This window comes from Macaca mulatta, chromosome 7 (genome assembly GCF_049350105.2).
Source record: "Macaca mulatta isolate MMU2019108-1 chromosome 7, T2T-MMU8v2.0, whole genome shotgun sequence".
NCBI classification, from domain to species: Eukaryota; Metazoa; Chordata; class Mammalia; order Primates; family Cercopithecidae; genus Macaca; species Macaca mulatta.
The window spans coordinates 20,893,856-20,921,674 of NC_133412.1; the positions used below are offsets into that span (position 1 = coordinate 20,893,856).

General features: G+C 51.7%; 2 protein-coding genes and 1 long non-coding RNA gene across 5 annotated transcripts in view; 1 reads left to right on the forward strand and 2 right to left on the reverse strand.

Annotated features, from left to right (window-relative positions):
* Positions 1 to 6,168, reverse strand: part of TP53BP1 (tumor protein p53 binding protein 1) — a 108,152-nt gene extending 101,984 nt beyond the window's left edge. For both annotated transcript variants that reach the window (XM_015142058.3, XM_015142059.3), the window contains exon 1: positions 5,946 to 6,168. The gene's annotated coding sequence lies outside the window, so the exon portion shown is untranslated. The remainder of the gene's footprint in view (positions 1 to 5,945) is intronic.
* A 355-nt stretch (positions 6,169 to 6,523) lies between these two features.
* Positions 6,524 to 27,520, forward strand: MAP1A (microtubule associated protein 1A). 2 transcript variants are annotated; one of them, XM_001108014.4, is made up of 7 exons: positions 6,524 to 6,796; positions 7,761 to 7,862; positions 16,547 to 16,629; positions 16,878 to 17,018; positions 17,230 to 25,417; positions 25,558 to 25,778; positions 25,977 to 27,520. In XM_001108014.4, exons 1-7 carry the CDS (start codon positions 6,559 to 6,561, stop codon positions 26,130 to 26,132), a joined length of 9,129 nt encoding a protein of 3,042 aa, XP_001108014.4. In that variant the 5' UTR covers positions 6,524 to 6,558; the 3' UTR covers positions 26,133 to 27,520. The 2 variants fall into 2 exon arrangements, with proteins under 2 accessions (XP_001108014.4, XP_002804789.4); XM_002804743.4 differs by lacking the exons at positions 6,524 to 6,796; positions 7,761 to 7,862 and adding an exon at positions 13,508 to 13,589.
* Positions 11,574 to 13,391, reverse strand: LOC144329851 (uncharacterized). Its single transcript, XR_013395536.1, has 2 exons — positions 13,075 to 13,391; positions 11,574 to 11,768 (listed from the first exon to the last, which is right to left on the reverse strand). It is a non-coding gene; the product is annotated as an uncharacterized LOC144329851 (long non-coding RNA).
* Positions 27,521 to 27,819: the final 299 nt, after the last annotated feature.

Genomic DNA, 27,819 nt, shown 5'->3' on the forward strand with positions numbered 1-27,819 from the left:
AAAAGATGGTATCAGAGGTCACAGCCAAACACTACCTTCCATCTCACAGGCTAATGGAATGGATAAGGAAAGATGGTATTGATAGATTAATTTTTTCACTTTTGGGAATCACTTTCTTAAACAAAAGAACGTGGGAAGTGAGGGAAGAAAAAGGGGAAATTTCTTCATTGTCCTTTGCAATGCTCTGCAGGTGGAAGATAAACCCAGTCCCATTGCTCTGCCCATTTACTTAATGTTAACAAATAATAATTAGAAAAATATTTATTGTGGGCCTCCTCTGTGGCCCAGACATAGTAATAAATGCAGACTTCTTCCCCATCTCAACCTTTTTAGATATTATTTTACTCAGTGCCTTTTTAAAGGTTATTTTACTCCATGCCTTTGCAGACAAACCAGCTGTTCAGGCTGAGGTGACCCTATGGCTGCTGGTATGCATTATGATCATAGTATTTCCCCCAAAAGCCAAGGATAAGCCTCTGACACAGCACTTCTGTAATCCAACACGCCTCTCTCTGTGTAAGAATGCTTTATAGGCAGAACTGAGTGCAGGGAGGGAATCTGAGCTGTATGCAGCTCCCTTTGGATATTTTGGTGGATAAAACCATGCAATCCAAAGAGCAGGGCTGGAGTTCTGCCAAATGAGCTCAGACCCCCAGAAAAACTAATGACATTCATCAGGCTAGAAGGGCCAGCATCTTTTCTTTATGAATTGCCAGAGCTGTCTTAAATCTTACAGAGACTTTAAGCATTGAAAGAATTATGATGTTTAGGCCTGGCGCGGTGGCTCAAGCCTGTAATCCCAGCACTTTGGGAGGCCGAGATGGGCGGATCACGAGGTCAGGAGATCGAGACCATCCTGGCTAACACGGTGAAACCCCGTCTCTACTAAGAAATACAAAAAATAGGCCGGGCGCGGTGGCTCAAGCCTGTAATCCCAGCACTTTGGGAGGCCGAGGCGGGCGGATCACGAGGTCAGGAGATCGAGACCATCCTGGCTAACACGGTGAAACCCCATCTCTACTAAAAATACAAAAAAACTAGCCGGGCGCGGTGGCGGGCGCCTGTAGTCCCAGCTACTCGGGAGGCTGAGGCAGGAGAATGGCGTAAACCCGGGAGGCGGAGCTTGCAGTGAGCTGAGATCCGGCCACTGCACTCCAGCCTGGGTGACAGAGCAAGACTCCGTCTCAAAAAAAAAAAAAAAAAAAAAAAAAGAAATACAAAAAATAGCCGGGCGAGGTGGCAGCGCCTGTAGTCCCAGCTACTCGGGAGGCTGAGGCAGGAGAATGGCGTAAACCCGGGAGGCGGAGCTTGCAGTGAGCTGAGATCTGGCCACTGCACTCCAGCCTGGGCGACAGCGCGAGACTCCGTCTCAAAAAAAAAAAAAAAAAAAGAAAGAAAGAATTATGATGTTCTTCTCTCCCATGAACACATAATTCAATACGAGTGCAACTGGTTGCAAGTAAAGCTCTGATTTTTCATGAGGACAACTTTAATACTTTATTTTAAATGCCAGATATGAAATTATTTCCAGAAAAACTTAAGAGATGCCCTTCCCACTTTGTTAAAAGTGTGCTTAATTTACCTATTGGATAATTTATCACTATACATTATGAAGGCCTGGGGGTTGAGAATTCCCTAACTGGTTTAAACTTAGCCAATACTTTTCTTTTTTTTTTTTTTTTTTTTTTTTTTTTTTGAGACGGAGTCTCGCTCTGTCGCCCAGGCTGGAGTGCAGTGGCGCGATCTCGGCTCACTGCAAGCTCCGCCTCCCGGGTTCACGCCATTCTCCTGCCTCAGCCTCCCGAGTAGCTGGGACTAGAGGCGCCCACAACCGCGCCCGGCTAATTTTTTGTATTTTTAGTAGAGACGGGGTTTCACCGTGGTCTCGATCTCCTGACCTTGTGATCCGCCCGCCTCGGCCTCCCAAAGTGCTGGGATTACAGGCTTGAGCCACCGCGCCCGGCCTAACTTAGCCAATACTTTTCAAACCATTTCAGATTTATATGATCTTTTGCCTTGTGCCCACTCCAGTGCATAACCAAGGAAAGAGCCTATAATACTGCCTTCCTCTTGCATCTCTTCTAACTTCCTCTTTCAGTGGTGGATCCTTAGACACCTTTGACAATTCAAGGGTGCTTCATCACAAATAGTTCAAAAGTATTGGTCTGCCACTATATCTGCCAATTTTGCTTGACAAGACTGTGGAAGAAGCTACAGAATTGGAGAGCTCCCAAAAGATCATACTTGGTCATTCCACGGGGTCAACAGTTAAATGAAACAAAACAGGAAGCTCCATAGCCATCAAACACTATTACCTGTGTCTGACAATCATGCATATCACAGGTCCCTAATAATCCCCTTGAGGCAGGAGAATAGGGTCTGGAGACAGGGAGCCTTCACTTCAGCCTCTGACTGGTGGGAGCCAAGTCTTCATTTGCATAGGGTGTAACTTCACTTCAGCCTCTGACTGGTCACGGGCCAAGCCACCACTTCAGCCTCCAATAGGTGGCAGGCCAAGTCTTCACTTACATAGGATGTAATTAATAGGAAACCTCTAAAGGGTACTTAAGCCCCAGAAGATTTTTGCAACTGGGGCTCTTGAGCCACTTACTAGAGCCCACTCCCACTCTGTAGAGTGTACTTTCACTTCAATAAATCTACGCTTTTGTCTTCCATTGGTTAGTTTGTGCATTTTGTCCAATTCTTCTTTTTTGAGACGAAGTCTCACTCTGTCACCCAGGCTGGAGCAGAGTGGCACGATCTCCACTCACTGCAACCTCCACCTCCTGGGTTCAAGCAATTCTCCCGCCTCAGCCTCCCGAGTAGCTGGGATTACAGGTGCCCACCACCATGCCCAGCTAATTTCTGTATTTTTAATAGAGGTGGGGTTTCACCATGTTGGCCAGGCTGGTCTCAAACTCCTGACCTCAGGTGATCCACCCACCTCAGCCTCCCAAAGTGTTGGGATTACAGGTGTGAGCCACTGCACCCGGCTAGTCCAATTCTTTGTTCAATATGCCAAGAACCTGGACAACTCATAGTCAAGACCCTCCACTGGTAACACCCTTGGAAGAGCCTTTGAATAGCATCGTTTTACTACCAGGCTTCTGCCATAGCGCACTTCCTAAATTCAAAATAGGTTTTTAAATTCTTCATAATTCATATATGTATTTAATTTTTTAATCAGCCTTCTATGTCTTATGCATATGTATCAGAGCATTTTCTGTCTTTGTTATAAAATTCTGGGACACAGATGCTAATGCTCCACAGTTTTCTCTTTTTTTTTTTTTTTCTGTTTGAGATAGAGGCTTGCCCTGTTGACCAGGCTAGAGTGCAGTGGCGAGATCTCGGCCCACTGCAGCCTCTGCCTCCTGGGCTCAATTGATCCTCCCATCTCAGCCTCCTGAGTAGCTGGGACTACAGGCACGCACCACCACACCTGGCTAATTTTTGTATTTTTTGTAAAGATGGGGTTCCATTATGTGCCCCAGGTTGGTCTTGAACTTCTGGGCTCAAGTGATCCACCCGCCTCAGTTTCCCAAACAGCTGGGATTACAGATGCGAGCCATCACTCCTGGCCACAGTTTTCTTTATAGAGCACTTTGGACAGTGCTATGTGCAATTTAACATTTAAAAATATTTTCTGGACAAGGCGCAGTGGCTCATGCCTGTAATTTCAGCACTTTGGGAGGCTGAGGTGGGTGGATCATGAGGTCAGGACTTCAAGACCAGCCTGGCCAACATGGTGAAACCCCATCTCTACTAAAACTACAAAAATTAGCTGGGCGTAGTGGCGCAGGCCTGTAGTCCCAGCTACTCAGGAAGCTGAGGCAGAAGAATCGCTTGAACCTGGGAGGCAGAGGTTGCAGTGAACTGAGATCATGCCACTGCACTCCAACCTAGGCAAGAGAGCAAGACTCCATCTTAAAAAAAAAAAATTCTGGGCTGGGCACAGTGGCTCACACTTGTAATCCCAGTCCTTTGGGAGGCCAAGGCAAGAGGATTGCTTGAGGCCAGGAGTTTGGGACCAACCTGTGCAACACACAAAGACCCTGTCTCTACAAAAAATTTTTACAAACTAGTCCAGTGTGATAGCATGCATCTATAGTCCTAGCTACTCCAGAGGCTGAGGTGCAAGGATCACTTGAGTGCAGGAGTTTGAGGTTACAGTGAGCTACAATCATGCCACCGTACACCAGCCTTGCTGACAGAGCAAGACTCTCTCTAAATATATATACATATTCTGACAACATAATCATACTGGAATCATCACCCAGTAGAATGGCTGGAATACTGTTAACCAAGGAAAGAGAAGGATAATTGACAGACACCTATAGCCAATCTTTCAGTGACATTGTCAGCCTTTGGCAATGAGCCTGCAAAATACTCATCCAGCACACATAAGCAGTTTTAGTACTACCATAATCTACATTTGCACTATAATTAATAAAACCCAATTTTAGCAGGGCCTGAGATCACAAGGCTGAGTTTCTGCCCCTACCATCTAATCAGTGTGTGATCCTTCCCTATACCATTCAGATCTATTGTCTACTCTCTTTGTCAGACTTGATGAAAGCAGAATCTTTGGTTAACTACTGCTGACCTTTATACTGAGACCCTGTGCTAGTTAGAGGCCTCATCTCTACAGTTGCTATGGAAACTGTCCCTTTCTCCCCACAACCTATTCTGGCTCTCTGCCTCCACATGGTACTCTTTTTCTGATTGCAGAAGAGGAGGCCTGCACATCTCTCCAAGCTCTTTTCCAGATTCAGATCCACAAATAGTGGGGGGTGGGGTGGGGCAGAGGTACAGCGGAACACTGTCTCATGTGTCATAGTCATGAGACTAGAGGGTGAGGCATCCCCACCACCTGACATTCTACCAGTACTCTTATTTTCCCCTTTCTGCTGCAAAAAGGATTTTCAGGGCCATGTCCAAATTGGTTGCAGAGTGGACTGGCTGTTTTCCTGTAACACATGCTCCCTGGTAGGGACCAGGATTGCTGTAAAGTTTTTGTTTTGTTTTGTTTTGTTTCGAGACAGAGTCTCACTCTGTCACCCAGGCTGGAGTGCAGTGGTGCAATCTTGGCTTACTGCAACCTCCGCCTCCGGGGCTCAAGTGATTCTCCTGCCTCAGCCTCCCGAGTAGCTGGGATTACAGGCGTCCAACACCACGCCCAGCTTATTTTTGTATTTTTAATAGAGGTGGGGTTTCCCCATGTTGGCCAGGCTGGTCTTGAACTCCTGACCTCAAGTGAACCGCCCACTTTGGCCTCCCAAAGTGCTGGGATTACAGGCGTGGGCCACTGAGCCCGGCCACTGTGAAGTATTTAACATGCAGACACTGCCCAATTAGAATGTGGCTCACAGGAAGCCTTGCTGAATCTGGTACTGTGCTCCTTTCTTCCCTGTACTACCTCCAAAGCGAAGGCAAACGAGACAAAAAAAAAAAAAAAAAAAAAAAAGTACTGCTGGAGCCCTAGGGTGAAATATAGGCGGTCCCACACATACATGCACAGAATGATTCGCTATCCTGGGTAAAAGAAGACTGGCGTGTGGAGGAGGTAGAGGTACACTGAGGAATGGGGGAGGCTAGACTAACAGCACATTTTTACAAAGATGTTCCAGTCAGTCATAAAACAGTGCAAGGCCTCCTCAGTCCTTTCCCAACCTCTCTGGTTTTGATCTTAGAACTGTCCACCTCTTCTTTGGGGCAAACATTGCCCCTTCTGTTTTAAGAACTCCCGGGAGCGGGGAGGGGGGAGTAATACAACAGTCTCCTGAGGGAGACCCGTCTCACTGTCACATCACTTGGAGATGGGAAGGTCTTTCCTAGGTTTTACTCAAATCCCCCTTGCTGCAGTCTGAGCTCATTGCACTCGAGTCCTGCACTCAGCAGAGATGGAGACTAGCCAGCCAACTGCTATCTTCAGAATAACAACTCACCAGGGACTCAAGGCCGGAAGGTCATTCTGTCCCCTCCAAAACTGCGCAGCCTTCCAGAGCACTCCCAGGGCCTGGGGCAAGGACAGGGAAGCCGAGGATTGAGACCTCGGGCAGGACCCAGGCAGGAAGTGACAAAAAACAAAAACGCCAAACAACGATAATACAGACACACAGACACAGATGGAGGCAACGATACAAACTCTAAGACAGACAGGGACAAGATGGCTCCCCTCAGTTCGGGCGAGGCTGCGGAATTGCCAGACAATACTTATCAGGGACACATCTTAACTAGAAGCTTCTTCCGGCGCCGAGGCAACCGCCTCGCCCCTCCAGTGGGTCCCCCAGAGACCCCACCCCCGCTCAAGTCTAAGTGGAAGCTCCCGGGGGTACTGGGGAGGGCGTGGTGGGAGGGAGGAGGCGGCCACCACCCTCCGGCCTGGCGAGACCGCAGAGCAGGAGCTTCCATCTCCGGCCCTGGCCCGCCCCTGCGGCGCCTGTGCCCCGCCCCCTGACAGGCAGCAGCCAATGAACGGCACCTGCCGCCAGCCTTTAAGAACAGCGCGCACTCTCCCTGCAGCGGACGCTGCCGGCCTAACACTCCTCCGGCGTTTCCATGGAGACCGAGGCCGGGCCTGCGCGGCCTCACGGCGTTGCCATGGAGACGACTCCGGGGCTGGGGCTCCGAAGTCCCGGAGCACCGCTGGCTCAGAACCCCGCGGAGCCGCTGTTCGAGGCCGGAGCCGCGGTGGCGACTGCACGCTGGGACCTGCAGAAGCACTCTTTGCTAATTGTGATCGGCGATATCGGTACAGAGAGTCAGCTGAGGGCCGTGCGGGCCCACCTTGAACAAGGTGAGCCACTGTTCTGGCTGTGCTTCAGGCATCTCCACCCTGTGCTTCTCCGCCTTCTGCATTCAACTCCCAATGCATACGTCTGCATCTTCATCCCTAGTGTGCACTTCCTAAGATCTGCGCCCTTGTCACCTGCATCTTCCATGCCATGTGTCCGTATCCTCTCTCTCTACTAACATCTCGCTTGCCCATCCTTCCCGCACACTCCGTGGCGTTCCGCAGTCTCCCTGAGGCAGCGAAGCTCTGTGCAGCCCCTGGGGCCCCTCTGGTCACACCTTCCTCCGCAGTGTTTTGGACCAGGTGTCCTGAAAGGCCTCACCATCCCCTGGAGAATCCACGTCCCTATCTTGCTGTATCTTCTTTATGGTCCCTGAGCCAGCACGGGGAGCTTTCTGAACGCCCCGTACAAATCTCAAATCTCTGAATGCCAGCAGCCAACAACGAAGTGACCTTCGTGGCTACCAGCTCCTAAGTCCTCACCTCCCTCCCCAGTGCTGTGCCTGTGGCTGTGGTGCAGTGCTGCGGAGCCACCTGCGGGTGGAAGCAAGCTGTGGAGGGCTGGAGACCAGGAAGGGAGCATAGAAGGCGAACCTAGAATCCTACTTAGCTGTAAATGTGGGGAAGGTAGCCCTCAGTATCTGGGAATAGGCCCTTAGGTGTCACTTCCACCACAACTGGGGAACCTTACAAGAAAATTCCTACCTGTAAACTCATTAATGACTGAGTTTAGTCTAAACTCTGTCCTTCTCCCTCTGGCTCAGGCAAAGCCTAGAAAAGGCGTAAACTGGGAGAAAGATACCACTACTAGCCACCTTTCTTTGAGACATCACTGAGGCTGATCATGGCAACTGTCCATATACCCTCCGTCTCCTTACCTATTCTATGAACTTGAAAGTGTTCGTGCAGTCTCACCACCCCACAACCCGCAGCCTTATCCAGAACCCTCTTTGTTTTTCTCCCACAGGGATTCTCTCCTGGAACATTGACCTGTCATCCTTTGACTTGAACCAACAATTGAGACTCTTCATTACCCGGCATCTAGCTCACTTCTCCTCAGAGGTCAAAGGTTAGGACTAATGTTTTATTTCAGTCGTTTGGGTAAGAGCTGGTCACAGAAGAGCAGTGGTCCAGTCTCCCTGGGAGAAGTTGCCTTGCGGGATGTTTGGGTGGAGGAGAAGGGAGGAACTTTATAGAGGAGGAAAGTCACGGAATTCCATAGCTGTCCCCACATACCAAATATACTTTGCAGACATGGTTTGATAGTGGAAGGAGCCTGGAGGACATAACTTCTCCCTGAGAAGAGGATTGTTTGTGGATAGCTGTTGACACGCACTAAAGAAACGAGGGATTCCTCTTAGTGATCAATCATCTCTCATGCAAAAATTCACTCTCTTCATTTGTGTTCCCCTTTCTGCATACCCCAGTCTCCCTGCTTCCCTTTACAGACACCCCAGAATCCCCCATTCATCTTCCTAGACCCTTGCTTAGCATTTTGCTTTAGGCTGTACAGGTTTCAGGGTTTCTGGTTCCTGCTTTGGCTTAGCCAACAGATCTCCAGGGCACAGCGGAATCCTGGTACTTACATGATGATGAGCACCATCAAATCCAGAGTGGAGGAAGGGGCTCCTGAACTTACTGCTACAAGATCAAGTTGTATTCTGAGATTTGGCCCAAATCAAAACTCACGTAATGCAGTTTCCCATTCTGCTGGGTGGGAAGACTGGGTGGGTTAGAGATTTGAGAAAATAAGATTTTAGGAACTACCATTCCATGACAGATATCTGTGAGGTGACTACGGAAAGCTCTACATGCTATTATAAAAGAGCTAAGGCCGGGCGCAGTGGCTCACGCCTGTAATCCCAATGCTTTGGGAGGCCAAGGCGGGGGGGGGGGATCACCTGAGGTCGGGAGTTCGAGGCCAGCCTGACCAATAGAGAAACCCCGTCTCTACTAAAAAATACAAAATTAGCTGAGCGTGGTGGTACATGCCTGTAATCCCAGCTACTCGGAAGGCTGAGGCAGGAGAATTGCTTGAATCTGGGAGGCGGAGGTTGCAGTGAGCCAAGATCATGCCATTGCACTCCAGCCTAGGCAACAAGAGAAAAACTCCACATCAGAAAAAAAAAAAAAAAAAAAGAGCTAGGTATCTTGTTATGTTATTGGAAAATGTTGACACACCAATCCATGCAGCTTAATGGAATATAAAATCCATCCAGGTCAACAGTCACTGCAACTGAATGATTGAATTCATATCTTTTTTTTTTTTTTTTTTTTTTTTTTTGAGACGGAGTCTTGCTCTGTCGCCCAGGCTGGAGTGCAGTGGCTGGATCTCAGCTCACTGCAAGCTCCGCCTCCCGGGTTTACGCCATTCTCCTGCCTCAGCCTCCCGAGTAGCTGGGACTACAGGCGCCCGCCACCTCGCCCGGCTAGTTTTTTGTATTTTTTCTTAGTAGAGACGGGGTTTCACCGTGTTAGCCAGGATGGTCTCGATCTCCTGACCTCGTGATCCACCCGTCTCGGCCTCCCAAAGTGCTGGAATTACAGGCTTGAGCCACCGCGCCCGGCCTGAATTCGTATCTTATACAGATAATTCTCAATTACCCAGTATAGTAGTCACCTTTCCTTAGTTACCTCTCCTCCTTTTCCACTGCTCCTAACTGCCAAATCTTTGATCATTTCCTGATCACTGATGCTTATAGATGCTGCTAGGAAGTTGGAGAAAATAAGGCTAATATGACTAAAGCTCCATTAGCCTAGGAATATATACAGCAATTTTATATTAGTATATGTGAGGCTGACATCTTCCTGATGTGACTGGCTTCCTGTAAAGAAGGCTATTCACTCTTTTGAGAATGCTTCTGTTTAGAATTACTCATGTCATGGCTTCCTCCATTATCGCTGATGATGAAAATCGGCAGTTTTACCACTTAGTACTCCTAGGAGCTTTAGTGCAAGGCCAGATACAGGGATGACAGAGGATGAAATTAATGACTGAACAGAAGTTTGGGGATGATCTGCTGATGTTAATAATTCACACTGAATTCTCTAACCTTGTCCTTTTGGCTACAGAGACTTGAGAGTAGGCTGCTTTCTGGAATAATGTAAGAAATGAAAATAATTGAAACCAAAGTACTTAGCCATTCTTCAGATTAAGATGCGGGGATACTTGGGAAGACACTTACAGGGAAATACATAGTTATTCTCAGGCACTTCTTAGAAACAAGCACTGATATATAAACACCTACTAGGCCCTTTCCATCAGAGAGTTTGGCTGTGGTGTCCTCCAGGGGCTTAGGGCCATGTACTCTAGATCAGAGCTTACTTTGGCATACTGAATATTTTTAGGTTTGGACATTTTTATCATGGTCTGTCTATGTCACAGGAGAATAGTAGAGAATTTCCTGGAAAAACCCACACAGCTCAAGACAGCCACAGCCCCACCCCTGCTGGCTCCTCTTTCAGCTGTCCCCACAAACAACAGTCAGCCCAGAGCAGCTGCAGACACTGCCCCTCCCTTCAGCCTTCTGTTAGTAAGGACGCAAAGGGGACCAGGCAGCTGGGATGAGATCAAGGGGATATGCTAGTGCGTTATGGCTTGACTACCCCACGGGCTGGGCCACCATTCCTATCACCTATCCTCAAGCCCTGGGCCAAAATGCTGAGAAAGCAGACAAAAATGTACCCTACAGTGACAAGGAGAGTGCAATTATTCCTAGGCACTGCACCCTCCACAATGACATACCCACACACAGAAGAGAAGGGACCCTCTGATAAAGAGTCAGTGGCCCAGCTCCTTCTAGTGGTCAAGTCTGGTAAAAGTTTTCAAAGGTGATTTTTGCACCAGGTAGTCTCTCCAGTGGTGACTTTCTAACCCCTACAAAAAATCTGGATCTTCCGAGCATTCTAATACAAATTCAGAAACAATTAGGACAATTAATCAGAGTTTCAATAACTCTCTGATTCTTTTACTATTGGATACCTATAGGAAATAGAAGGGGGTTCATAATTCATAACTAATATTCTAAGACTAAAAAACACAGGGCCAGGCATGGTGGCTTATGCCTGTATCCCAGCACTTTGGGAGGCCGAGGTGGGTGGATCACTTGAGGTTAGGAGTTTGAGACCAGCCTGGACAACATGGTGAAACGCTCTTTCTACTAAAAATACAAAAATTAGCCAAGGGTGGTAGCACACACCTGTAATCCCAGCTACTCGGGAGGCTGAGGCAGGAGAATTGCTTGAACCCAGGAGACAGAGGTTGCAGTGAGCCGAGATCGTGACATTGCACTCCAGCCTGGGCGACGAGCTAGACTCCGTCTCAAGAAATAAATTAAAAAAAAAATACAGGCTGAGGGACCAGTCTGGAGGCCTTGGTCTGACTCTCCATTTCCACTGATGGACTTAGGAAGTGATAGCTCTATTACTTCTACCAATACAAAAGTTATCCTGAATTAATACAGCAGCTCATTAACCCCTAGAACCGGGGTCTGCATTGCTCTCTGAAATGGGAAAGCAAGGACATGAATAGGATTTCAAGTCTCATACTGCTGGCATCTTTAGTTCTAGGTTTACCCGGGAGCTAAGAATTCTCCAGAGTTGATCTGGTCTGAGATCCTGATTTATGATTTCCTTGATCACCTAGATGACCTCTCAGAAATCTTCCACAAAAGGGAGAAAGACTTCCAGTGGCATTTGTACATTGCAGATTTGGAAGTCTAGGAATGAAGCAGCATTTTTTTTTTCATCTTTTATACAATTCAAACCTCACAACATTATTGGAGGATGGTACTAATATTATACTCATTTCATAGTTTATGAAGCAGGCTTTCAGAGAGGTTAAGTCGCTTGTTTAGCAGCATGATTAGTAAAATGGTGGATCAGGCCTCAAATCCGGGCTTTCGTATCTTACTTTGTATCTCAGCTCAAGCCTCTCTTTCTTCTTTGGCATCTCACCATTTCATTGCAGCAGAGCCTAGGAATACAGCAGGTGGAGAGTTGGTTGTGGTGGGTAGCTGTTCAGAGGGTGAAGGCTGAAGGAAAACTCCCCTGTGAGTTGGCACCATGCCCAGGGTGTGGCCCTTGGGGGTGGCAGCTGAGAATATGGGTGGGCTGTCTATTGGTCTGGGAAATGTTATTTTGTTCGTAAACTAAATGTCTACTCAAGTTTCCCTCCTAACACACTCAAGAAAGCCCTAGAAAGCAGAGAGGAGATAGAAGGCTTGAGGTGGGAGGAAATAAGAACGATGAAGTTGCAGAAGAGGGATATTTCCCTTTTGTGATGCTCGGAACTCAGCCTGTTCCCTGTGTATCTCTGCAGATGGCCGCCCAAATGGGGTTGTTGCCATTGTTGCAGATTTGCATCCCCGGATCTGAGCAAGGATTGCTCCTCTTTTGTCCCCTCAACCCCCAAGAGTACTATGACTCAGCTCCTCCTCTCCTGTGGCTGCAATTAAGGGGGATGCTGAGAGCACAGACTATTTTGGCTTCTCTGACCTTCAAAAGTAGCTCTTGGCAGCCTGGGGCAAGGGTGGGGCTAGTGTTGGGGTGTGAGTGTGCGGCTGTGATTGTGAGGAAGGCCTTTGGAGCTGGCCAGGACTGGGGAGGGTGGATGGGAAGAGGGCAGGGAAGGACTATGTAAGAGCATGGCATCCTCAGGTTGGAAGGAAGTGCCGTCGCTCTCCAGATCCTTCCTTTGAGTCCTAGAGCACTTTACTAAATCTGAATCGGAGGTAGAGACTAAGGGAAACAGGATCAACATTAGAAGGATCAAAATAATATAATACAGAGATGGCAAAGAGACAAGGAGAGAGCAGGAACCCAACTACCCTGCAAAGTCATTATAGGGTTTTGTTTGTTTTTTTTTAATATAAAGAGTACTTCTGTTACATTTAATAATTGGCCTACAACCTTGATTGGTCCAGAGGCCCTGGTGATCCATTTTGGTGCTTGTTAACTCCTTCACTCTAAGGCAGAAAGCTCCCTGTCCCTTCAGGGACTTGTCTCTTCATATCCAATGACTCAAGAATCCCAAGAATCAGTGCCTGTGTGGTTACTGTGTTATGCTGCATTCCCACAGAACTTCTTGTAGCTCTCAGGGTCCCTGTGCCCCACCCCAGCAGGCTAGCGACCATGTGTCCACTCCAGAATTTCAAACTACCCTCTAACCCTAAAATAAGACTTATTTCTGCCCTCCTTGGTTTCTGTAGGGCTGAGGTTCAGAAGAAGGCAGCACATCTCCCCATCCCCAACCTTTCTCTTAAGCAGTTCCCCACTCCTACCTCATGCTTTTGGGCCCATAGCCTTTGTCTCCTGCTCCTCCAGGGACTGAAGGTCACTCCCTGGGTCCATCTGAGGAAGAGAGGCAGCAGATGGTTTCTAAGAGAAGGGGGAGAGCCCACGCAGCTCATGCCTCCTGTAGCCTCGCTCTGTGCCCTAGCATGGGGCTTTGGTCTTTTGGCTGATGCTAAAAGAGTATTTCCTAACCAAGCAGGGTTTGGAGAGAAAGGTCCTGTGGGCCATAGGACATTGTAGAAGCTCTTTGAGCTGCTAAACAATCCCTCAGCCCCACAGAGCCAAGCAAAAGCACTGGAGCACGGATGTCGTGAAGGCAAAGAAACAGTTAAGTCTCCAGTGCCTCGTCACGGACCAGCCCCTCTTCCCCGCCCTGGCACCGCCCTCCTCATCAAGCACCCCCCCCCCCACTCCCACCCCAAGTGCTGCAGACTCTTCCCTGAAGCTGCCGGCTGAGGCCGGAGCTGCCGCCTCCATGAGAGGCTTCCTCCTACACCCCAGGGTAAGAACCGAACCAAAGGGCTTGGCATCTGGGGATACACTGTGATGGGGAGGTGGGATGGGGGTCATGGAAAGGGTGCTGGTTGGTACCTAATCTGATGCATCTGGAACTAGCCCAGTGGCAGAAGGCAGGCTGGAGAAATGGAGAGAGAAGATGAACATGACTGGCTGTGGGCCCAGCCTGGACCCAGAACCAGAGGCCACCAGGGGCTGTGACAGTCCACCTCTCCAGCTGGGCGGGGGTGGGAGACATCAGCCTGGGACAGCAGCAGAGGATGGTGCCACTGGCTCTGCCTGGCAGCCCAGGGTGCTGGAGGAATTTGGGGGCTATGTTTCTGGTCAGAGGCAGAAGAATCTGAGAGAAAGGGGGATGTTATGGGAATGTGCCTAATGGGAGGGCCCCTGGGTGTCAGCTGCTGGATTGCTCAGCTCCTCCTGTGCTGGGGGTGAGCAGGGCAGTGAGTTTTTGCCAAGTAAGGGAAGGTGGGGGACACTACGGAAAAGAAGGGAGGAAAGGGTCACTAAAACGTGGCGCGCGCCTCCTCACAGATCAACCGGTTTGCACTGGGCTCCCCCTACCCTATTCCCGGTGGCTAGCTTTAGACTGGGACTCTAAACCCCCGCTTTCTGGCCCCGCTGAGGCCACTCTGGAGATGGAGAACTCCCTCCCCAGTGGCTGCCCTGCATTTCCCGTCGTGTCAACCTCACAGGTTCCCAGTCTCAGCCCTACCCCCACCCCATCTCTGCTTCTCTTCCCAAGATGGGGGCTCTTGAACAGAGGAGCCAGTTTCTTCTCTCTCTCTGCATCCCCCCAATCCCCACCCCCCATGCAGAAGCAGCCAAGAAAATGACTTGTCATGCTGGGGTGGGGGGTGGGGGCGGAGCTGGAGCCAGAGCTCAGCGCGCACACTCACACACTGCGGCAAACTGCAGCTGCCCAAACGGCCCCCCTCCCCTTCTGCCTCACTGCGGAGACACCTGCCCTCCTGCCTGCTCAGCCTCCGCACCGCTGCCCACCTCCCACTCCAGCACTGGCCTAGCACTGTGTGCCCCTGCCTCACAAGATCGTCCTCTCCAAAGAAAAACGAAAAAACGAGTCAGTCCCCTTCAGTGAGAGAGCCAGGGGAGCAGAAGAAACGGCTTTCTCCCAGGCCTGAAAAAGAGAGGCACAGGAAGGATATAAACCATGTAATTTCAAGTCAGTACCACTCCCAGGGATAGGGTGAGGAATAGGACCTTATGTCAAGACAGGAATTGGGATCATAGAAGTTTTGTGGTGATAAATGGGAACTGTGAGAAATGGTTGGGGGTGGGGAGTGGTAGATAGAAAGCAAATCAGTGTGTGCTATAGATATTTGTCTTTCTGACCCTCCTACCTCAAATCTGTGACCTTATTTGTGTGGAGGGAGCTCTTGCCCTTCTAAATCTGAACTACTTAAGGCTGGCAGCTTCCCGAACCTTGATATCCCTCACTTGCCCCAAGCCCTGCCCTTGCCTACATCTGAGGTGACTCTTGTCCTCTGAATTTATCTCAAATGTTCCCTCAATTCTCAAGTGTATAGAAGGGAACCCTTGAATTCCCCTTTGGCCCAACCCACCCTGTATGGGGTTTGGTCTTCTGACACCATCCATCGTTCATTTCCCCCACAGCTGCATCTGCAGCCCTGTGCTGCCAGATCTGCCTGATCCTGGCACCATGGCTCTTCCTCTTAACAAAGGCCCTGGCCCCAGGCTTCTCTTGTCCAAGCCCCAGAAAGAAGAGACAGCTGGGTCACAGAAGAGGGTCTAAGGGACAAATTATGAACCCTCCCACTAGTATCCTTCAGACAGCCCACTGCCATCTGTTGGATGCTCTGTTAGGTTAATGCCACCATGTACTGCAATTGCACAGGAGGTTGGGAGAGGAAGGGCAGGTGCAGGGGATGGCAGCATTTTTCTTCAGCATCTTCTGTCTGATTTGCCACTTTCTTTCTTTGCTGAATTGCTTGGTGTTTCATGTGAGGCTGGAGAAGGGAAATAGGGGATTTGGGGATGCCTTATCTACTCCATGGCCTGGGGAACACCCTGAATCGCTCCTTCCTTATTAATATGTTTCTTGTTCAAGAACCTTTCACTCCCCACGTCCGTGGCAGAGGCCCCTAGGAAAGGGGCAAAGATGAGAGAAGAAACTGTTCACAAGGAATAGGTTGTGGGGTAGTGAATCTGGCCTCTCTGAAACTTGGGACATGACGATGAGGTAGAAGAGGGTGCTGTGAAAACTTTTGAGTGGGAACAATATGATTGTATGCATGTGTATTAGTGCAGGCTTGGCCTCTGAGGAACCAGAGGACAGAACAGGAAGTTATAGTCCTATGTTCATTCTTTGAATCATAAAACCCCAAAAGTTTACATAGCACAGGCTTCTCTGGGTCTTCTGGAACAGGAATTCTGGACTTAGATGGCAAGAAGGGTAGGGAGTCTATAGATACCATACAGAAGCTCCTATTTCCTTATTTCTAGACACTCTGCTGGCAGGAAACCCCAGGGCAGAGGCAAGCCAGGAAGGAGAAAGGGAAGTGAGGATCATCATCCCAGGGGCCCTCTTCTCCAGCTGAGCCCCCCATCCCCAGGCAGCACCAGGAGCTTAGTGCTCGAGAAGGACAAAAGCTTCTTGTCAACAGGACAGTCTGAGACCATAGTTCCAGGCAGAGGGGTGGGGGCACAGGCAGCAGAGGGTGTGGTAGATGAAGGGAAGGAGAGGACAGCCAATGTGGGAGAGGGGAGGTGGAAGCCCTCTAAGGGAAGGGCTGGAGGAGCCAGTTCCTAGACCTTACTCAGCAGTATCCAAGGTGACAGAGCCTAAGGATACCCAAGTTTCTCTTTCCTCTAAGCCCCATTTCCTGATAGCATATTCTTTCCTCTCCTGCACCACAATTTCTATACCTATTCTCAATATAAATTCCTACATCTCTCCCTCAGGCCAGAGGACCCTTTGCCATCAGAGTGAGATCCTAGAGACCATCATCCTGGTAAATCCCAGTGCAGACAGCATCAGCTCTGAGGTAAGGCCAGGGCCTGTGCCTTGCCAAGCAGGCCTCGTGCAAGTGCTATACCCACCCTTGCCAGTGCTACCACTATTAGGCCAAGAATTCCTCTCTCTGCCATCTACGCTGACTTATTGTCCTCAGCCGACTCTGGAGGTGTTGTGACGGACACCAGTTGGGAGCATGTTCTTGAGGTACTGAGGAGCCATTCATTGCCTTCCCCTGGATTTCCTAGATCTGTGACCACTCCCCTTCTTCTATTCCAGGTTCACCGTCTTCTTAGCAGCTCATCAGCTCATAAACTACTAATCTTGAGTGGGCAAAGTTTGGAGCCCGGGGGAGACCTCGTCCTACAGAGTGGCACCTACTCGTATGAAAACTTTGCCCAGGTCCTTCACAACCCCGAGGTAAGTTCCATGCCAGAGTGTCCGGGAGAAAGGGCAGCACTAGAGCTGTGGGAGGGATCTAAGGGAAAGTCTCATGTTGCTTGACCATGGGGGTTCCTGGCAGAAAGGTAAGAGTTCACCTTGGAGAGAGGTGAAGGTTAGGGTACTGAATCTGAGTCAGACCAAAACAACTCTAGTGACCTGATCAGGTTTCTATCTCCTATCCTTCTAGATCTCCCAATTGCTCAGCAATAGAGACCCTGGGATCCAGGCCTTCCTCACCGTGTCGTGCTTAGGGGAAGGTGATTGGAGCCACCTGGGATTATCCAGTTCCCAAGAGACCCTGCACCTCCGGCTAAACCCTGAGCCCACGCTGCCCACCATGGATGGCGTGGCTGAGTTCTCCGAGTATGTCTCTGAGACTGTGGACGTGCCATCCCCATTTGACCTGCTAGAGCCCCCCACCTCAGGGGGCTTTCTCAAGCTCTCCAAGCCTTGTTGCTACATCTTCCCAGGTGGTCGTGGGGACTCTGCCCTCTTTGCTGTCAATGGTTTCAACATCCTGGTGGATGGTGGCTCTGATCGCAAGTCCTGCTTTTGGAAGCTGGTGCGGCATCTGGACCGCATTGACTCGGTGCTACTCACACACATTGGGGCAGACAACCTGCCAGGCATCAATGGACTACTGCAGCGCAAAGTGGCAGAGCTAGAGGAGGAGCAGTCCCAGGGCTCTAGCAGCTACAGCGACTGGGTGAAGAACCTTATCTCCCCTGAGCTTGGAGTTGTCTTTTTCAACGTGCCTGAAAAGCTGCGGCTTCCTGATGCCTCCCGGAAAGCCAAGCGCAGCATTGAGGAGGCCTGCCTCACTCTGCAGCACTTAAACCGCCTGGGCATCCAGGCTGAGCCTCTGTATCGTGTGGTCAGCAACACCATTGAGCCACTGACCCTCTTCCACAAAATGGGTGTGGGCCGGCTGGATATGTATGTCCTCAACCCTGTCAAGGACAGCAAGGAGATGCAGTTCCTCATGCAAAAGTGGGCAGGAAATAGTAAAGCCAAGACAGGCATTGTGCTGGCCAATGGGAAGGAGGCTGAGATCTCCGTGCCCTACCTTACCTCTATCACTGCTCTGGTGGTCTGGCTACCAGCCAACCCCACTGAGAAGATTGTGCGTGTGCTTTTTCCAGGAAATGCTCCCCAAAACAAGATCTTGGAGGGCCTGGAAAAGCTTCGGCATCTGGACTTCCTGCGTTACCCTGTGGCCACACAGAAGGACCTGGCTTCTGGGGCTGTGCCTACCAACCTCAAGCCCAGCAAAATCAAACAGCGGGCTGATAGCAAGGAGAGCCTCAAAGCCACTACCAAGACAGCCGTGAGCAAGTTGGCCAAACGGGAGGAGGTGGTGGAAGAGGGAGCCAAGGAGGCCCGCTCAGAGCTGGCCAAGGAGTTAGCCAAAACAGAGAAGAAGGCAAAAGAGTCATCTGAGAAGCCCCCAGAGAAGCCTGCCAAGCCTGAGAGGGTGAGGACAGAGTCAAGTGAGGCACTGAAGGCAGAGAAGCGAAAGCTGATCAAAGACAAGGTAGGGAAAAAGCACCTTAAAGAAAAGATATCAAAGCTGGAAGAAAAAAAAGACAAGGAGAAAAAAGAGATCAAAAAAGAGAGGAAAGAACTCAAGAAGGATGAAGGAAGGAAGGAGGAGAAGAAGGATGCCAAGAAGGAGGAGAAGAGGAAAGATACCAAACCTGAGGTCAAGAAGATTTCCAAGCCAGACCTAAAGCCCTTTACTCCTGAGGTACGTAAGACCCTCTACAAAGCCAAGGCCCCTGGAAGAGTCAAAGTAGACAGGAGCCGTGCTGTCCGTGGGGAGAAGGAGCTGTCTTCCGAGCCCCGGACACCCCCAGCCCAGAAGGGGGCTGTACCACTCCCAACCATCAGTGGGCACAGGGAGCTGGTCCTGTCCTCACCAGAGGACCTCACACAGGACTTTGAGGAGATGAAGCGTGAGGAGAGGGCTTTGCTGGCTGAACAAAGGGACATGGGACTAGGAGATAAGCCATTCCCTCTAGACACTGCAGAGGAGGGACCCCCAAGTACAGCTATCCAGGCAACACCACCCTGTGTTCCAGGGCTGGGACAAGAAGAACATGTGATGAAGGAGAAAGAGGTTGTCCCAGAGGTCCCTGAGGAACAAGGCAGCAAGGACAGAGGCCTAGACTCTGGGGCTGAAACAGAGGAAGAGAAAGATACCTGGGAGGAAAAGAAACAGAGGGAATCAGAGAGGCTCCCAGACAGAACAGAAGCCAGAGAGGAAAGTGAACCTGAAGTAAAGGAGGATGTGATAGAAAAGGCTGAGTTAGAAGAAATGGAGGAGGTACACCCTTCAGATGAGGAGGAAGAGGATGCGACAAAAGCTGAGGGTTTTTACCAAAAACATATGCAGGAAGCCTTGAAGGTAACTCCAAGGAGCAGGGAGGCTTTTGGGGGTCGGGAATTGGGACTCCAGGGCAAGGCCCCTGAGAAGGAGACCTCGTCATTCCTAAGCAGCCTGACCACACCTGCAGGAGCCACTGAGCATGTCTCTTACATCCAGGATGAGACAATCCCTGGCTACTCAGAGACTGAGCAGACCATCTCAGATGAGGAGATTCATGATGAGCCGGAGGAGCGCCCAGCTCCACCCAGATTTCACACAAGTACGTATGACCTCCCCGGGCCTGAAGGTGCTGGCCCATTCGAAGCCAGCCAACCTGCCGATAGTGCTGTTCCTGCTACCTCTGGCAAAGTCTATGGAGCGCCAGAGACTGAACTCACCTACCCCACTAACATAGTGGCTGCCCCTTTGGCTGAAGAGGAACATGTGTCCTCAGCCACTTCAATAACTGAGTGTGACAAACTTTCTTCCTTTGCCACATCAGTGGCTGAGGACCAATCTGTGGCCTCACTTACAGCTCCCCAGACAGAGGAGACAGGCAAGAGCTCCCTGCTGCTTGACACAGTCACAAGCATCCCTTCCTCCCGTACTGAAGCTACGCAGGGCTTGGACTATGTGCCATCAGCTGGTACCATCTCACCCACCTCCTCACTGGAAGAAGACAAGGGCTTCAAATCACCACCCTGTGAGGACTTCTCTGTGACTGGGGAGTCAGAGAAGAGAGGAGAGATCATAGGGAAAGGCTTGTCTGGAGAAAGAGCTGTGGAAGAGGAAGAGGAGGAGACAGCACATGTAGGGATGTCTGAGAAACTTTGCAGTCAATATGGAACTCCAGTGTTTAGTGCCCCTGGGCATGCCCTACATCCAGGGGAACCAGCCCTTGGAGAAGCGGAGGAGCGGTGCCTTAGCCCAGATGACAGCACAGTGAAGATGGCTTCTCCTCCACCATCTGGCCCACCCAGTGCCACCCACACACCCTTTCATCAGTCCCCAGTGGAAGAAAAGTCTGAGCCCCAAGACTTTCAGGAAGCAGACTCCTGGGGAGACACTAAGCGCACACCAGGTGTGGGCAAGGAAGATGCTGTGGAGGAGACAGTCAAGCCAGGGCCTGAAGAGGGCACACTAGAGAAGGAAGAGAAGCTTCCTCCTCCCAGGAGCCCCCAGGCCCAGGAAGCACCTGTCAGCATTGATGAGAGACTTACAGGCTGTACCATTCAACTGCTGCCAGAGCAGGATAAAGCAATAGTCTTTGAGACTATGGAGGCAGGAGAGCCCACAGGCCCCATTCTGGGAGCAGAAGCCCTTCCCGGAGGTTTGAGGACATTACCCCAAGAACCTGTCAAACCTCAGAAAGATGAGGTGCTCAGATATCCTGACAGAAGCCTCTCTCCTGACGATGCAGAATCCCTCTCTGTCCTCAGCGTGGCCTCCCCAGACACTGCCAACCAAGAGCCCACCCCCAAGTCTCCCTGTGGCCTGACAGAGCAGTACCTACACACAGACCGTTGGCCAGAGGTATCTCCAGAAGACACCCAGTCACTTTCTCTGTCAGAAGAGAGTCCCAGCAAGGAGACCTCCCTGGATGTCTCTTCTAAGCAACTCTCTCCAGAAAGCCTTGGCACCCTTCAGTTTGGGGAACTAAACCTTGGGAAGGAAGAAACGGGGCATCTGATGCAGGCCGAGGATACCTCTCACCACGCAGCTCCCATGTCTGTTCCAGAGCCCCATGCAGCCACAGTGTCACCTCCCACAGACGGGACGACTCGATACTCTGCACAGACAAACATCACAGATGAGAGCCTTGACAGGAAATCACCTGCCAGCTCATTCTCTCACTCTACACCTTCAGGAAATGGGAAGTACTTACCTGGGGCGATCACAAGCCCTGGTGAACACATTCTGACACCTGAGAGCTCCTTCTCCAAGAGTCCTGAGTCTTTGCCAAGCCCTGCCTTGGAGGACATTGCCATAGAGTGGGAAGATAAAGTTCCAGGGTTGAAGGACAGAACCTCAGAACAGAAGAAAAAGGAACCTGAGCCAAAGGATGAAGTTTTACAGCAGAAAGACAAAACTCTGGAGCACAAGGAGGTGGTAGAGCCGAAGGACACAGCCATCTATCAGAAAGATGAGGCTCTGGATATAAAGAATGAGGCTGTGAAACAGCAGGATAAGGCTTTAGAACAAAAAGGCAGAGACTTAGAACAAAAGGACACAGCCCTGGAACAGAAGGACAAGGCCCTGGAACCAAAAGACAAAGACTTAGAAGAAAAAGACAAGGCCCTGGAACAGAAGGATAAGATCCCAGAAGAGAAAGACAAAGCCTTAGAACAAAAGGACACAGCCCTGGAACAGAAGGACAAGGCTCTGGAACCAAAAGATAAAGACTTAGAACAAAAGGACCGGGTCCTGGAAAAGAAGGATAAGATCCCAGAAGAGATAGACAAAGCCTTAGATCAAAAAGTCAGACGTGTTGAACATAAGGCTCCAGAGGACACGGTCACTGAAATGAAGGGCAGAGACCTAGAACAGACAGACAAAGCCCCTGAACAGAAACACCAGGCCCAGGAACAAAAGGATAAAATCTCAGAAAAGAAGGATCAGGCCTTAGAACAAAAGTACTGGGCTTTGGGACAGAAGGATGAAGCCCTGGAACAAAACATTAAGGCTCTGGAAGAGAAGGACCAAACTCAGGAGCAGGAGAGCCTACTGCAGGAGGATAAAACCAGGAAACCAAAGATGCTAGAGGAAAAATCCCCAGAAAAGGTCAAGGCCATGGAAGAGAAGTTAGAAGCTCTTCTGGAGAAGACCAAAGCTCTGGGCCTGGAAGAGAGCCTAGTGCAGGAGGGCAAGGCCAGAAAGCAGGAAGAGAAGTACTGGAGGGGGCAGGATGTGGTCCAGGAGTGGCGAGAAACATCTCCTACCAGAGAAGAGCCGGTTGGAGAACAGAAAGAGCTTGCCCCGGCATGGGAGGACACATCTCCTGAGCAGGACAATAGGTATTGGAGAGGCAGAGAGGATGTGGCCTTGGAACAGGACACATACTGGAGGGAGCTAAGCTGTGAGCGGAAAGTCTGGTTCCCTCACGAGCTGGATGGTCAGGGGGCCCGCCCACGCTACACTGAGGAACGGGAAAGTACTTTCCTAGATGAGGGCCCAGACGATGAGCAAGAAGTGCCCCCGCGGGAACACACAACCCGGAGCCCCTGGGCCTCAGACTTCAAGGATTTCCAGGAATCCTCCCCACAGAAGGGGCTGGAGGTGGAGCGCTGGCTTGCTGAATCCCCAGTTGGGTTGCCACCAGAGGAAGAGGACAAACTGACCCGCTCTCCCTTTGAGATCATCTCCCCTCCGGCTTCCCCACCTGAGATGGTTGGACAAAGGGTTCCTTCAGCCCCAGGACAAGAGAGTCCTATCCCAGACCCTAAGCTCATGCCACCCATGAAAAATGAACCCACTACCCCCTCATGGCTGGCTGACATCCCACCCTGGGTGCCCAAGGACAGACCCCTCCCCCCTCCACCCCTTTCCCCAGCTCCAGGTCCCCCCACCCCTGCCCCAGAGCCCCACACTCCTGCACCCTTCTCTTGGGGCACAGCTGAGTATGACAGTGTGGTGGCTGCAGTGCAGGAGGGGGCAGCTGAGTTGGAAGGTGGGCCATACTCCCCGCTGGGGAAGGACTACCGCAAGGCTGAAGGGGAAAGGGAAGAAGAAGGTAGGGCTGAGGCTCCTGACAAAAGCTCACACAGCTCAAAGGTACCAGAGGCCAGCAAAAGCCATGCCACCATGGAGCCTGAGCAGACTGAGCCGGAGCAGAGAGAGCCCACACCCTATCCTGATGAGAGAAGCTTTCAGTATGCAGACATCTATGAGCAGATGATGCTTACTGGGCTTGGCCCTGCATGCCCCACTAGAGAGCCTCCACTTGGAGCAGCTGGGGATTGGCCCCCACGCCTCTCAACCAAGGAGGAGGCTGCCGGCCGAAACACATCTGCAGAGAAGGAGCTTTCATCTCCTGTCTCACCCAAGAGCCTCCAATCTGACACTCCAACCTTCAGCTATGCAGCCCTGGCAGGACCCACTGTACCCCCAAGGCCAGAGCCAGGGCCAAGTGTGGAGCCCAGCCTCACCCCACCTGCAGTTCCCCCCCGTGCTCCTATCCTGAGCAAAGGCCCAAGCCCCCCTCTTAATGGTAACATCCTGAGCTGCAGCCCAGATAGGAGGTCCCCATCCCCCAAGGAATCAGGCCGGAGTCATTGGGATGACAGCACTAGTGACTCAGAACTGGAGAAGGGGGCTCGGGAACGGTCAGAAAAAGAGGCCCAATCCCCAAGTCCTCCTCACCCCGTTTCTATGGGGCCCCCCACATTATGGCCAGAAACTGAGGCACGAATTAGCCCTCCCTTGGACTCACACCTGGGGCCTGCCCGACCCAGTCTGGACTTCCCTGCTTCAGCCTTTGGCTTCTCCTCATTGCAGCCAGCTCCCCCACAGCTACCCTCTCCAGCTGAACCCCGCTCAGCACCCTGTGGCTCCCTTGCCTTCTCTGGGGACCGAGCTCTGGCTCTGGCTCCAGGACCCCCCACCAGAACCCGGCATGATGAATACCTGGAAGTGACCAAGGCCCCCAGCCTGGATTCCTCGCTGCCCCAGCTCCCATCACCCAGCTCTCCTGGGGCCCCTCTCCTCTCCAATCTGCCACGACCTGCTTCACCAGCCCTGTCTGATGGCTCCTCCTCTGAAGCTACCACACCTGTGATTTCGAGTGTGGCTGAGCGCTTCTCTCCAGGCCTTGAGGCTGCAGAACAGGAGTCTGGAGAGCTGGACCCAGGAACGGAACCAGCTGCCCACAGCCTCTGGGACCTCACTCCTCTGAGCCCAGCACCCCCAGCTTCACTGGACTTGGCCCTAGCTCCGGCTCCAAGCCTGCCTGGAGACATGGGTGATGGCACCCTGCCGTGCCACCTGGAGTGCTCAGGGGCAGCCATGGAGAAGCCAAGCCCCTTCCAGGGTCCCTCTGAGGACTGTGCAGCCAATGGCCCAACTGAAAGCAGCCCTAACCCCCCAGGCCCTGCCCCAGCCAAGGCTGAAAACGAAGAGGCTGCGGCTTGTCCTGCCTGGGAACGTGGAGCCTGGCCTGAAGGAGCTGAGAGGAGCTCCCGGCCTGACACACTGCTCTCCCCTGAGCAGCCACTGTGTCCTACAGGGGGCTCCGGGGGTCCATCCAGCAGTGCCTCTCCCGAGGTCGAAGCTGGGCCCCAGGGATGTGCCACTGAGCCCCGGCCCCATCGTGGGGAGCTCTCCCCATCCTTCCTGAACCCACCTCTGCCCCCATCCACAGATGATAGCGACCTCTCAACTGAGGAAGCTCGACTAGTAGGAAGAGGGGGGCGGCGTCGGGCAGGAGGGCCAGGGACCACGGGGGGCCCATGCCCTGTGACTGATGAGACACCCCCCACATCAGCCAGTGACTCAGGCTCCTCACAGTCAGATTCTGATGTCCCGCCAGAAACTGAGGAGTGCCCATCCATCACAGCTGAGGCAGCCCTCGACTCAGATGAAGACGGGGACTTCCTGCCTGTGGACAAAGCTGGGGGTGTCAGTGGTACTCACCACCCCAGGCCTGGCCACGACCCACCCCCTCTCCCACAGCCAGACCCCCGCCCATCCCCTCCCCGCCCTGATGTGTGCATGGCTGACCCCGAGGGGCTCAGCTCAGAGTCTGGGAGAGTAGATAGGCTACGGGAGAAGGAGAAGGTTCAGGGGCGAGTAGGGCGCAGGGCCCCAGGCAAGGCCAAGCCAGCGTCCCCTGCACGGCGTCTGGATCTTCGGGGAAAACGCTCACCCACCCCTGGTAAAGGGCCTGCAGATCGAGCATCCCGGGCCCCACCCCGACCACGCAGCACTACAAGCCAGGTCACCCCAGCAGAGGAAAAGGATGGACACAGCCCCATGTCCAAAGGCCTAGTCAATGGACTCAAGGCAGGACCGAGTACGTATATCATGAAACGTGGCAGAGAGTGTGGGTTAGGGCTGGGTGTGGCTGGTCAGACTCCAGGAGTGGGAAAGAGGGGAAGGTTGCCAAAAGGGTTCCACTTTTCCTCTACAATGAATCCTGGCTTGTCTCTACAGTGGCCTTGAGTTCCAAGGGCGGCTCTGGTGCCCCTGTATATGTGGATCTCGCCTACATCCCGAATCATTGCAGTGGCAAGACTGCTGACCTTGACTTCTTCCGTCGAGTGCGTGCATCCTACTATGTGGTCAGTGGGAATGACCCTGCCAATGGAGAGCCAAGCCGGGCTGTGCTGGATGCCCTGCTGGAGGGCAAGGCCCAGTGGGGGGAGAATCTTCAGGTGAGTAGCAAAGGACACCAAGGAAGTAGTTGGTCAAAGCTCACTCAAGAGGCAATAGTGGAACACAGTCCCTATTTATTAAAGGATGGGCCTTTTCTAAGGGCAGCAGGGCTGCTTCTGAGACAATCGGACGCCCCTTCCCCCTCACCTACCTTCCCTTCATGTTCTCACATCAGGCATGTCTTATCTCCCTCCTAGGTGACTCTGATCCCTACTCATGACACGGAGGTGACTCGTGAGTGGTACCAACAAACTCACGAGCAGCAGCAGCAACTGAACGTCCTGGTCCTGGCTAGCAGCAGCACCGTGGTCATGCAGGATGAGTCCTTCCCTGCCTGCAAGATTGAGTTCTGAAAGAGCCGCCCTCCCTTCCCCAAGGATCCACTCCCCCAGCTCCTTTAGAGAATAGCTACTGCTGAGTCCTCTGGGGTTGAGGGACATGGGAGCTAGGGGGAGGGGAGGGAGATGTCTTGTTGTGGGGACTTGGGCTGGGCTAAGTGGGAGGGGTTGTCCCTCCCCGTCATCCATTCCTGAGAGGGGTCTCAAACCAAAGTTAACAGGGAGAGGATGGGGGAGGGGAAAAATTAGAATAAGATAGCATCTGATGCCTGAGAACCCTCTCCTAGCACTGTCAAATGCTGGTATTGAATGGGGACTGAGGATGGGTCTCAGAGAGCAACCTCCTCCCTCGTAGAGGGAGATTATATCCCCAACTCCAGGGACCTCTTTATCTCAATCTATTTATTTGGCATCCCGGGAAGGATTTCCAATAGTAATTTATGTGACCTGGGGGCAGGATACTGTCAGTGAGGTGCCCAGAGCTGCATCCTTTTCTCCATTTCCCATCCCCCATCTCCTCACCCACCAGGGTCTGAATTCTAGCAGGGGCCTGGGGGTATCCCACTGCTACACTGTTCTGTTGCTTCCCTCAGTATCTGAATGTCTCAATTTAAAACTTGAAGCTCTTTAGACCAACAGACTGGTGAGAGGAGAAAGGAGCTTATCCCCCAGCCCCTGCTTTATACCATTCACATCCCAGGGCTGTGTCCAGACAGCACAAAAGGGCAAGGAGAGCCCAAGCCCCAATGCCAGAATTCTTTCAAACTCCCTGACTCTTTGAAGTTTTTACTCACCCCGTTTCAATTATCCTGATCCCTTCTCATCCCCTGCTTGGCTTCTGTGCATGTGGTCATCTGCTGTGGCCTGGTGTGTAATGGGTTAAAAATAAGCCACTGCCTGACATCCCAACATTTGACACCCCAGCAATGTGTGACTCCCCCAACATTCCACTATGCCATCCTGCAGCTGAAATGGGAACACTGGCTGCCTCTCCAAACCTGCTCTTGGACAGAGGATCTGGGAGGTGGAGGCCAGGCCAGAGGACTTAGGGAAAATGAGAGGGAGGAAGGAAAAAGGGAGAAGAAGCTGAGCCATAGCTTAACTCCTACAGAGTGAAATGAAAACGGGCTGAAAATACCACCCCAGGAGAGGACCTCACCCCAAGCAAGCCAGTGAGCAGTCCTGCCAGACTACTGCCAGACTGAGAAACCCAGAAGCTGGTAGTCATGTGGGCTTACCTTCTCTGCCAAGCGACTGGGAAACCAAAATGAGTCCACCTTGTGTTCTTAGCTCCACCCTCCCCGCGCTGCTGTGCTCTGCTCCTCCCCACACTTCCCTGCTATAGTTCCCAGCTGCTGTAACGGAGCCACCTCCAACTCTAACAATAAACCCAGTTCATTGCAGATGATGTAGTGCCGCTTAGGCTTTTTCTGACTCCATACATGCTTAGTTACTGGGCCCCGGTTTCCACCTCTCTGCTTCAACCAGTCTTGAATTTATCTTGGAAGACTCCAATGCTTTGGATTACTGGAAACACGTGTGCCTGAGTATGGAGAACAGGAGCCTAGGGTGGGTATATACGTCTGGTTTGGGGGAAGGGAAGAGGGGCAGGGGGCCTCCTGGGGAGGGGATATGCATTCCATGGGGTCAAGAGTTAAGGACCAAACAACCAGGATCAGATACCCTGGACAGCCTCTTGGGC